At 38.3% G+C, this 12,883-nt stretch overlaps 1 protein-coding gene across 2 annotated transcripts in view; it reads right to left on the reverse strand.

Moving 5' to 3' along the window:
• Positions 1 to 3,782: 3,782 nt before the first annotated feature.
• Positions 3,783 to 12,883, reverse strand: part of usp36 (ubiquitin specific peptidase 36) — a 34,422-nt gene continuing 25,321 nt past the window's right edge. For both annotated transcript variants that reach the window (XM_053654051.1, XM_053654059.1), the window contains 4 exons: positions 11,476 to 11,661; positions 9,840 to 9,955; positions 9,611 to 9,750; positions 3,783 to 5,724 (listed from right to left, as the gene is read on the reverse strand). In XM_053654051.1, the coding sequence (XP_053510026.1) occupies positions 9,619 to 9,750; positions 9,840 to 9,955; positions 11,476 to 11,661 (434 nt within the window). In that variant the 3' untranslated portion in view covers positions 3,783 to 5,724; positions 9,611 to 9,618. The remainder of the gene's footprint in view (positions 5,725 to 9,610; positions 9,751 to 9,839; positions 9,956 to 11,475; positions 11,662 to 12,883) is intronic.

The raw sequence follows: 12,883 nt of genomic DNA on the forward strand, positions 1-12,883 counted from the left end.
TCCATAGAGTTATTTTTGCACGTAGTAGTCAAAACACTGTGCTAATAGAGGTCCAATAGGGCCAGGATTCTCTCTGCCCCATGTTTGCGTTTCACTGGAGGAGGAGCAGTGGACAAGACTGAGACAAGTGACAGCGTTGCTAGATCGGGCTAGTTAAAAAAATACTCTGTGGTCACAAAGATCTTGTTTCACGGAAAATTACTGGAATAAACCTATGACTGTTTCACACAAAAAAAGCAAAGGTTGAGTGCAGACAGTAGGACTACCCTAAGATATATTGCAAAGACTGGGAGAAGCAACAGAGGTTTTTGGAGAAATGTCCATACATCATAAAAGTGTGGGGAAAATAGTATTTCACTCACTGACAAAGGTTGAGATAAAGGAGAAAATCTGTACACAATATTTGGTGTTGCTGTGTTTCACTTGTGGTGATATTGATTGGGAGAGCTAAAATCAATATCAATATTTCAACAATTAAACTATTAGGCTTGACAAGTACATTATATCCCATAGTCTTATTAATAATAATAAAAGTTGTAACTCTTTCATTCAAACAAAAAAACTATGTCAAGGCTGCTCTGCCACTCACCTTGGACCCCCCAGTATGCATACAGGGCCAACAGGTTGACAGATGATGCCATTCTCACTGCCCTCCACACTGTACTGTGCCACCTGGAACCCAAAGGAACGTATGCACGGCTGCTGTTCATGGACTACAGTTCTGCAATTAATGGTGTCTTACCCAGCAGATTGTTCTCCAAGATGTCTGGCCTAGGCATACAGCATAACATCTGCCTGTGGGTTAAGGACTTCTTAACAAAGAGGCCACAGTCAGTAAGGATGGGCCCGCATCATTCCTCAACTCTGACACTCAGCACAGGAGTACCACAAGGCTGTATGCTGAGCCTGTTTCTCTATTCTCTGTATACCCATGACTATATAGCATCTTATAACATCAACACCATTATCAAATTCGCAAATGACATGACTGTGGTGAGGTTGATCACCAGAGACAATGAGTCTGCCTACAGAGAGGAGGTACAGAGGAATATGGTGTAGTGCACAGAGAATAATCTGACTCTAAACATCAAGAAAACAATAGAACTCATAATTGATTTCAGAAAGAGGGGGGATGTTCACACACCACTGCATATCAACGGGGAGATGGTGGAGAGAGTGTCCAGCTTTAAATTTCTGGGCACACACATCTCAGAGGACCTCTCATGGACATGATAAACATCATGGCCCTAGTCAAGAAGGCACAAAAGTGGCTGTACTTCCTAAGAACACTCAGGAAGGTAAACCTGTCACAACTGCTCTTGGTGTCATTCTACTGCTGCTCCATTGAGATTGTCCTCACGCATGGTATGCTGGTGTGGTATGGAGGCAGCTCTGCAGCTGATAAAAAAGGCCTTGCAGAGAGTCATAAAGACTGTGAGGAACATCATCACAAACCAACAGTTACCTGCCCTGGACAACGTATTTACCTCCTGTTACTTGCAGAAAACATAATATTCTCAAGGATCCATATCACCATGACCATCGTTTGTTTGAAATGTTGCCTTCTGGAAAAAACTACAGGTCTATCAAAACATGCACCACAAAATTCATGAAGTTTCTATCCTAAAGCTATGACGATACTGAACTTTGAACTGAAAACACACCCTCCAACTACAAGACATCCTTGATATGCAAGAACTATTCTTGTGCAATAACATTATGAGCACTTTATTCCATTTACCATTTATGTGCAATAACATTATGAGCACTTTATTTCATTTATGTGGAATATGGCCTTTGTAATATGCACTCAATTATTTTGTATGTGTATACGTTAGTAAGTCCATAATTTCCTTGTATGTTTGTACAATGGCAATAAAGAAATCAATCAATCAATTAAATCGCTATTTCACTGGGAGCTTCATACTTAATGCTAGTGAGAAAAGAGCCTGAGTTTGTACGTACAATGGAAAGACCTTCATATAATTGGACTACATATAGCCATTCTTACATCCGAACAGTAAGGGCTCCAATACCAAATATCTCGATCTTGGGTGGTCTCTCTGCTACTAGTCCAGAGTTCCCACAGGAGCTAGGCTGCGGGCGGGTTCAGGGATACACACTAGTTTCACCCTTCTTGGAGGATGTGGAGAGATGGTACCTCCTACTTACTCCATAGTGTTGTTGGAGGACTTCAATGCTCATGTGGAGAATGAGGGCAATATAGGAGGGGTGTGACTGGGAGGAATGGCCTCTCGGGTGTGAACCAAAGTGGTGAAATATTTTGAGACTTTTGTCCAAGCCAGAGATTGTCAATTGATACTAGAGCACCTTGGTCAGTGGTCAGTGATTGTTTTTGATTGCATCACCAGAGTACGTCTTGCAGAGCTGTCAACTGATTGCCACTTTGTAGTGAGTTTAATTAATTGCACAGGGCACCAGCCAGATTTACATGGTAAACCCAGGAGAGCCTTCTCAGCTGCTTGGGAGAATTTACAGTGAGGATGAATTGAATTCACTTCTACGAAAGGACTTCCTTCATGTACCGAGTGAGGTCGCAACAGTGCCTTGGACCATGTTCAAGTTCTCAATCATAGAGGCAGCTGCAAGACGCTATGGCCGGATGGCTGTTATTGCAAAAACATGGCTGTAGCCTAAAACGCCTTGATGGACAGGGCTGATTCCTGATTCAGTTTAGAGGTATAGGTAAGGCAGAAAGGTTGTGGCCTATGCATTTACTGAAGCAAAAGCTAAAGCTTATAGAGGCCATAGAAACGACTTGGCTCCAAAGCCCCAAAACTGCAAAGATGTTCTGGCAAAGGTGGAGTCAAGACCATGCACAAGCTCTGTTAAGAAAGTGCAGGTGAGTGTTGACCTCTACTAAAGATAGTTCTGAGCAATGAAGTAGCAATTTGAGGAATTCCACAACCCAAGGGACATGCACTTATTTGGAGTCCATCTCTGTGGCTGAGGTTACTATGGTAGTTAGAAATCTTCATAGTGGCTATGCTGCAGGGGTGGATACGATTCAGCTGGAGATATTAGAAACTGGACAAGTTTTTGATCTGAAATATTTTTTCTTCAATAGCTTCCTTCTGCTTTGAAGTATATTTTAAGGGGATTTCAGGCATACAAATTATTAACAGGACTATTGACTGGACTTGGTTCTGGAGGCATTAACACTAACACAGTCGGTGTTGAGTTCTACTTGTTAAAAAATAAATAAATAAATAAATTAAAAAAATTAAAAAAATTAAAGGGACCAAAGGGTGTGTTCCAATTATAGGAAAATCACACTCCTCAGGAAAAGTATTATAACTCAAGAATTAAAATTTATGGCATTCATGATGGCATGCTATTTTTACATATTATTTAGTATAGTAATATGGTTTGGGATAAAAGAAAATAGATGACAAAAAATGGACTGTGAACTGTATTTATGCCCTGACGTTTTAGGAATCTGAACCTGGATGCTGTAATGCTGCACCCTGCAGATATCTGTAGGGAGTCATTTTTGGTCCATGTGTTATCATAAAAGCTTACATTTCACCTAAATCCTAAACTGAATTATCTTTTATCCTCTTGAAGGGCTTGTTAATGAGCTGATGAGCCAAGTCAGCCAGTTGTGTCAGGTTCACTCAAAAGACCAGAGCTGAGAAAAGTTACTTAATGGAATAACGAGTCAGCGCTCCATTCTATGATTTATGAATGCTGAAGACTAACATGATTAACATTTCCATTATTTATACATTTCTACAATGAAGTGTAGCCATGTACCTATATCGAATTTAACCAGTAACATGTAATTTATTTTTGCATAAACCGAATTTGGACAGTTACATTACAAATATTATCAATGTTTTTCATTTACATGAACTGCCTTATACAAGCCCAAACATGGAAAAGTAACTAAAACCTTAATACATCAGTTAACATAACTGGAACAGCTCGATGAAAAACATTATTTTGCTATTTGTCCACAAGTCATATTCTGCACGAATGCATTTTTATGAACAACCTGAAAATTTCACCAAAAAAAAAAACACAACTTTATTGCACCTGTATATTTATATTCATATAGTCTCAATATTGAACATTTCTTCTTAGTCTTGAAAGGGCATCATAAAGGTACAGAACCAGTGGTGTAAATGATCATGAATTAAAGATCAGTGTATTCTTCAGCATTGGTTCTACTGAAAAGAACAGAGTAACATTTCTAACACTAACACATTCAACAGCGCTCACAGTTCTTATGTTCCTCCAGACGCAGAGTTCCACACAGCACTCGCACGTCTGTCCACTGAGAAAATTCTACAGTTACAGTCCAAAAACCCTTTAATATATTAGGCTTTATTTGTGAAATACATGCGCATTTAAATATGCGGCTCATTTTTCAAATGATAAAGTAGATCTCTCTTAGGATAATCTATTAATTTTTTTCAAGGCAACTTTTTTCTAAAATGGAAGTATCTTGGGGAATTAACTCTTGACTACAAGGATGTTTAAGGAAGTCACACAGAGCACAAGTGGGACTGTACAATGTTCTATTCCAGAAAGCTTCATATCTTACACACTATTAGTCTGTGGCTAGGTCTCTGGAGTAAAATAAACCTTTTGTTCTAAAGCATTATAGTACATTTCCAGAAAAAAAGTTTACACTCTGGACTATGAATGATCAGTGAAAATGAGGGATGAAGAGGATAATGTTTGCACTGTAGAAGAGGAACAGAGAGAACATTTTTAAGACCTGTCTGACTTGCATAGAAAGTAGGAACAGTGGCATTGGCATGTAAAATCTGAAATACACACTACAACCTTCCCTGCGGATTTCTAAGGGATGGAGCACTGCTGATGCAGCCTCTCCAACGATGAAATGGATGGATATGTTTTATATTGAAGCAGCCTGGCCTTCAGACATGTTACAGATGGACATATTATTCATCCCATCTAAGGAAAAAACATTAAGGGTGCATCAGCTTGTAATTTTCGGATATTAGGTAATAGATAGATGAGGGATTAGGTTAAAACAAAAAGAATAGGGAACCGCGTTTTCTTCAACAACATTCAATGTGATAAGCAGACAATATGGAGGATTCAAGGAGGGTTCAATGAGGCTCATATAATATTAATAACCATACAAAGAAATAAAAATGAGCGAGACTGCTGGCCTTACATAGCTAATATGTAGCAGATTACTCATCGGGCCATTGGGACTATATTATATATCAAATTTGATGAAGTGAAATAAAATATCTCTAAGAAGAGGGGGAAAACAACAACAAAAAAAGCAGATTAATTCATTTTTGAGAAAATGTTGTTCTTGTCAATAGTCTAGGCAGTAGTGTAGGCCCAATGTTTCCACAACCCAATAATAACAGCACTGCTGCCCATCACTATCAGTTTCCAGGATATATTTGCCTCCTTTCCTGAAATAGCAAGATACAGTACAGTATTTCACCATGGACTCGAGTTATATGTGGCTAAAATTGTTTATTATGGCGGTCTGAACCTGACGCCACGATACATTGGTCTGCTCAAACCCAGGCCCCATTTATTCAGAATCCAAATACTGGACTTCAGCCCCTGCAGATGGCTTTGGTCTCATCGCTTTATTTACTTCCCACACAAGCTTCTCGCATTTCTGGAACGTTCTCAGAGAGATCACGCAGCTTCTCCAATAAGGCGGTCGAGCCAGGGAGTGTGAATAGAATCCCCGTCTTGAATCTGTAACAGAGTGACACAAAGCAGGTTATAAATATATCAAAGCCTTAAACATTCTATTCTTGGACATGCCCTGATTAGGAAACATTGTAAAGATTCACACTTTGATAGCCAAACTTTAATCTATCAGTCGGTTTTAACGTTTTAAGAGAAAACTGCAGCTGTACAGTTTTAAACACAAATCAAACAGGTTGAGTTAGTGTAGGCCTTGGTTACTACTAATGCATAATGATGTGTAAAAACTAGGGCTGTCGATTTAATGCGTAAAAGTGCGATTAAATATAGAAAAAACCAATGTGTTAAAACAATTAACGCATTTAACGCAACCTGCCCCGCCCCAGACCTGTACGTCATCTTATATTGCATGCGGTTGCTTAGTGACGAGCATGGTGCAAGGCAATGACCAAACTCTGCTTGGCCCTCTGAAGGAAAGTTTTAAATTCAAAACCCATCCAGATGGAAGCACCAATAAGACTTTTGCAAGTCTTCTGCACTACGTGCAAATAAGGAATTTGCATACTGTTGAAGCAATTCTAGCTTGAAATACCACCTGAACTCAAAGCATGTTTTAGCGAGCTCAACAATTAGCACAACCTCGGGTGCTACAGTCAACACAGTCCGCCAAACCACACTGACCGAGAGCAGGCAGAATAAGTCTACATTGGAAAAACTAAATGGATTGCTGTGGAATCTAGGCCTGTTAATATGGTGGAAGACAAGGGGTTGATGAAAGCATCTCGTATCACGTATTCCGATACAACCTAAAGGTTTATGTGTAATATATTCTACGTTGAATCAAATGAAGTAATATATTTCTTTCTAAAGCTACTTTTTGTAAGGTCTATTTAATGCTTTTCCTATCTAACACAATAATGACTTTAAATGACCTTTTGGGGGGATAATTTCTCAGCCACAACTGAAGTGCGCTTAATTCGATTTTGTTTAATTCGATTGTTTTGATTTCGATTAAATGCACATTATGCAATTAATTTGCTTCAAAGTTTTAATCGATTGACAGACCTAATAATAATGTTTTAATGGCAAAGGACTGATTCACTAAGCATGCTGTAGTTTTTCCTGGTTTCTTAAACATTTTTAAACAGCAATGTACTTTTTGAATTTGTGAATAACCCTTGCGTTTATATATGCCCAAGTTTACAGGTTCATACAATACTACCCTTAGCTTGGAAACTATCTGACTGCTGTATACCATTCAGAATCAGTTCTTAGAGAGATTATCAGGGCTGATAGATTTAGGACTGATGGAAATATCATAAACTGGCAACCGTCCTTGGTGACCTCTATATAATGACTTTCTCATAAGGATGTATATAGGTATTTGTATGTATTACAAGCCTGACACAGGGATTACTACACTGGACACCATATGCAAGTATCATAAAGACTGTCCTATGTTCATCTCAGGACTCTTAATAGCCTGTTCATACCGAATATTTTACATCGTTTCAACACATGTAGTACTATTTGCCTTTTCTCTATATGGCTGTATACTGTAATGATTTATAATCTCGGATGGGCTACATTTTGAATCTGGATCCTCTCAAGGTTTATTTCCCCTCAAAGTTGGCTTGCTCTTTAAGGATCTACAACCTGAGTCGGTCACAAACAGCCTCGCATCTCTTGTTAAAAGTGCTATACAATTAAATTTGAATGTAATTAACACGAAGATTAAATGACTGTTAAATGAATGTTTTTAATTAATTTATTTATTTTAAATGGTGCCAACATCCTTCTCGGGTGATCAGATCACAAGTGGACAGCGGTAAATACAGGTCTGAAAAATATCAGTAATAACATGAGAATTTTAACACCTTGGTGAAATTCAAAGCGACAGCATGTTATTAATACTGCTTCGTTAAGAAATGCCGCATGATGTTATAGTTTACATTTGGAAGCGGCAGATTTTATTTGTTTGCCATCAGACAGCACCGTTTAATGAAAACTTATATGGTTGTGCAGAATTGCTATTCTAAATTCAGCCATAGAACAAAAAGGTCGGAAAGGATGTAAATCAATCTACAGACTTCAACCTGCTGTCTGCTGGACATGCACAGGATGCACAAAATGCATTAGAAGTACAATATAGACACACTGTAGTTACATAATATCAAATATGTTAGAGTTTATAGCCCTGTGCACTGATATCAAGTTCATTAAAGCTGTGTGTGTTTGTGGATTTTTTTTTAAAGGACTGAAAAGTTTTTCCCCAATCCACAAAGTCTGACCACACGTGCTCAAGCGCTCCCTATACAGTGACATGCATACAACTCACATTTTATTTTGTCAGGCCATAAACTAAACTAACTTTGGGGTTTCAGAAGTGCAATTTTAGAAGCAGTAAAAATAATTAAAATAATGTTCCTTATACAATAATGCCACATTTATATAGAGATTTGTTTCAAAGCAGACGAATTTAGAGTGTCTTGTACTTCAGAATGTCTTAATGGCCAGAAAACACAGTAACCAGGATTTTGTTGTTTTTTTAGTACTGATATGAATTAATAACCTCAAAAAAAAGGTGCAGTGATCTCTAAGTGTCATTGAATAACCAGTTTGCACAAAACTCCACAGCCAGGTCAGTGCATGACAATGTCTGCAGTATATATATATATATATATATATATATATATATATATATATATATATATATATATATATATGCATGCAGTGTATGCAGTGTGCCTATTACTCAACTGAAGGGCTAGAAAACCGATAAAAAAACCCAAGTCTGCACCTCGGATTATAAATGTGATTTAGTACAAGGTTATTTGCTGTTTTTATGGGGTGGCTGTGGATCAGGTGGTAGAGAGGGTTGTCCACTAATCGTAGGGTTGGCGGTTCAATTCGTGGCTCACATGACTCCACATGCCGAAGTGTCCCTGGGCAAGACACTGAACCCCAAGTTGCTCCTGATGGCAAGCTAGCGCGTTGCATGGCAGCTCTGCTACCATTGGTGTGTGCATGAGAAACAGTGTAAAGCACTTTGTAGAACCGCTAAGGTTAAAAAAAGCATTATATAAGCGCAGGCCATTTAGAGGTTAAAACATTTTTGTGTCCCAACAAATGACTCACAGAGCTATGCATTAATTACATGTCTCAACACGAGTGCCCCAACCAAAGAGATCTGCTTTTTCATATTATTATTATTATTATGGTATGATCCACTATGCAAAATATACATGTGCACTCTAAATTTGGAGCTGGAGAAATTATTTCGATAGAGTTATCTTTGACAAATTAGACGCACATTCTGAATTAGTCATTGTAAAGAAAAAAGTCTTCCTACTTTTAGTAGTACTTTTTTTACTTTTTTTAGTGTTTCTCATGCACACACCAATGGTAGCAGAGCTGCCATGCAACGCGCTAGCTTGCCATCAGGAGCAACTTGGGGTTCAGTGTCTTGCCCAGGGACACTTCGGCATGTGGAGTCATGTGAGCCACGAATTGAACCGCCAACCCTACGCATTTCTGTGTGAAAACAGTACACATTTCGTTTGTTTTTTGGGCACTCTAACTGCTTCTGGTTCATCCGCCATTTTGAATTTGCAACCGCAATATGCTTTAACTGCTGTGCTTGCTATTGGTTACAAGCATATGATGACAGTGCATTGGAGATATATTTGATAAATCATTAGGCCTATCAATAGGAAATAAAAGTGGAGATTGTTTTATTGGGTTTTTTTCAGCGTTTATTTTAAAAACAGGTGGAATTTTAACTGAGCCCCAGGCTCGCGTTTATTCAGTCTGCGCTTTTCAGTGCACTTAAAAAAAACAACAAAAAAAAACAACAAAAACACGACGACAGCACCCCTGTGCTAGACCGTCACTGTTTAAAGAAATCTCTTTTCTGACTCCATCCTACACTCACCCATCATGTCAGTAGCGATGGCCCCAACTGTTCCTCCTCCCTCCTGGTGTGACAGACCACATGTTGCGCCGATCCTGGATCTTCTGGAAGACGTTAAAACTTCTTCTCCTTTCTTTTTTAAACGACTTTATCTTCTTTACCTATTTGTTTGAAAGGACATTATCATTTTCAAATCAGCATCGTAACTAATCAAGACATCGGTATATAAAGTATAGGTTAAAAACCTCACCTTTCCACTGTCAAACTCTTCGTCCCATTCGTCGATTACAGTGTCGTGTTTGGCATCACATGTGTCCTGCATGGCATCTCTACTTATGGCAGAGCACTCTCCATCCCAACTGAGGACTGAACACAAACAGGAACAACTCATGAACATGAGCGACTGATGGTTCAAAGGGCACGTGGTGATTAACACAGCTGTTTGTTCAGTCCACAATGAAATGCCTTATCCCAATGTTTCTCATGATTGTCTTAGCTCGTAGATGTTTTATCACTATTTCGAACATTCCTGCTTTAGTACATTAGCTCAGTGCTGAGCACTTCATAAGCTGAATCATGTGTATTAAAAAAAATTAAATAAATAAAACAAGCAGAACTTGATGTTAACTGTATAAAAATCACTCCTTATTTGGTCACATAATGTCAGCCATGCTGTAAGGGTGCGTATCTTCCTACAAGACAAATTTTATTCCCCATACATTCACTAGTCATTAAAGAAAAAATCCACCATAAGTGACATTTATAATTAACATGTGATCTAACACAAGTTGACTTTTGTTGTTGTTGAATGTTTTTCACTGACATGCTGTCTATTATCATTTTGGTTAGTGGTTTCCTAAATTACCCACAATGCCATTCTTCTATCCTCTATCTAATAATACTGGTGCTGGTGGGATATAGCCCTTGCTCCATCTCTGCCTAAAGCGACAGATGCGGCAGCGCATCGGATCATCTGTCCGGCTCGCTCACTTCCACATCTGTACACTCTGCTCAAACAGATCGGGTTCTAAAGCTTCAACCGGCACAATAATAAAGCCGTCAGCACCGTCACGCTTGATATCTAATAATAGCTAACAAGCTGAGCCAAGCAAGTTGTCAGCCACGTTCCCTCATTCTGGAACTTGCAGTCCAATTTTTGCTGTCTCTACTATTTCTATGTAAAAGTTCTCTTTTATATGATGTTGAACACCGTCCCCCCACCCTCACCAATTTTTCAGCTCTTTTAGGAGTTTGTAGAAGCTAACAGCAAAACATGACTGCCATTACTTGTTTTTGAGTGATATGTAAGTAATGATCCTGTGCGATGCCAGTAATGTTCATGGGAATAACAATTATACAGCATCAATCAACGAATTAACATCAGACTCACTTAACAAATAGTCAATAATAACCTTATTGTGGTTTAGAGTGGACGTATAATACCGAATAATACGGTAGTACTGTAAGTAATGTTGTATGTGTGGCAGTTAATACTAATTTTGCTAAAACACCACATCTCACTCTTTTTGCAGAATACACAAAGGTTCTTTACGGTAATATTTAAAGATTTCCTTTTTGCTAGCAAGAGAGCTAAGGTTCCCAATTCTATGATTTGATGGGAGTTTTATTCCTTATGTCTTCATTCTTAGTACTCGGAGGACAAGTTCCATTTGCATGATTTCATCGCTCCAGGGGAACAGTAGATGAAATATGTGGCACATCGAATTAGCTGCTTGCCAATGGTATGATTGCGCTTAGGTTTTTCCAATAGCCAGTAGCTCTCATTAATAAAGTATTCAGAGGAATATGTGGTTTGTCTTTTTCATTTATATTTATGTAAAAAAAAAAATGTATTTAAACCCTGTAAAGTACTAGTTTGACCTCACCTTCAGTTCCGTATGCTTTATTGGTGGCGTTCTTAAGCAGTTCCTCGACTACACTAGAGCTCTTCTTGCCATCCCAGGCTGCGGTAGCAGGACGGGACTCTTTCCCAGATGCCTGCTCTGAATCAGCAGCATCTCTGCTTCGCTTATAACCGTCCTGAACCTGGCTGTCCCAGACCACCACTGCAGCTGGGGGACAAGTGAACAGTAAGACACACAGCAGTAGTATATGAAAATAGTACAATAGTACAACCCTTAATTTATGAGACATTTCACTTCAAATAAATATCAAGCATCTTGACCTTTCACAAGTCAAAAAAAAAAATAAATAAATATATGTGTGTGTGTGTGTGTGTGTGTGTGTGTGTATGTGTGTGTGTGTATATATATATATATATATATATATATATATATATATATATATATATATATATATATATATATATATATATATATATATATATATACACACACACACACACATACACATACATACACATACATACACACACACATACACACACACACACACACACACACACATATATATATATATAAAAAATAAAAAGACATTTATCCTCAGTGGTCACAGTGGGTATACTGGTACAGACCCTTTTTTGAGATTTTAACTGTTTGCTAGACATGATTAAGATGCACAAATTATTAATTTTAGGAATGAACAAAACATTATTCAAATTGGTAGCAGTGAATGCATTAATTCATACGATACAATATACAATGCAGGTTATTTAAACGTTCCAGTGCTGTGACTTTAGAACACCATATAAAGCACAAACAAATTGCTAGAACCTCATGCTGACTTTTTCCAACGTTCACTGCAGCATCGTTCGTTTTGGGACTATCAGGGAAAACAGGCTGATGCTTTTTGAGAGGCGCAATTAGTTTTATCTTGTCTCTCCGTATCTGCTCAGTATACAGGGCATCGTTTTTAATCATGATCGGTCTCATAGTGTCTTCAAATATTAAATTATTTAGGCAATGTCACTTTGGGCAAAGACAAATTAAACAAATGGGTTTGTGGCGCATTTCCCAGAAGAAACATTCTGTTGTCCATTTTCTCCCAGAGCACTTAGCTTTCAGAATCCAGGTTACAGTTCTTTGATAAAGACACACTGCTGGCCTGTAGATGCCTGTATGAGGTACTGAGACAGGGAAATGGTGCCAATTAATGCCAAGAACTACCTCTAGCTGATAAATTACCAGATTTGTCTTGTGTTTTGATAAAAGCCAGAAGACGATAACTAGTAGATAAATCAGTAACTATAATGAATCCTTTGCCAATCTGAATCATCATGCTCAAATGCTCATGTCGACTATGTTTTGACCCCTACATTTGAAGAGATAGTCCTCACTGCAGAAGTCCAGGGTTAGAGCTGGACCTGATCCAATT

Source organism: Ictalurus furcatus, chromosome 2, assembly GCF_023375685.1.
Source record: "Ictalurus furcatus strain D&B chromosome 2, Billie_1.0, whole genome shotgun sequence".
In the NCBI taxonomy this organism is placed as follows: domain Eukaryota; kingdom Metazoa; phylum Chordata; class Actinopteri; order Siluriformes; family Ictaluridae; genus Ictalurus; species Ictalurus furcatus.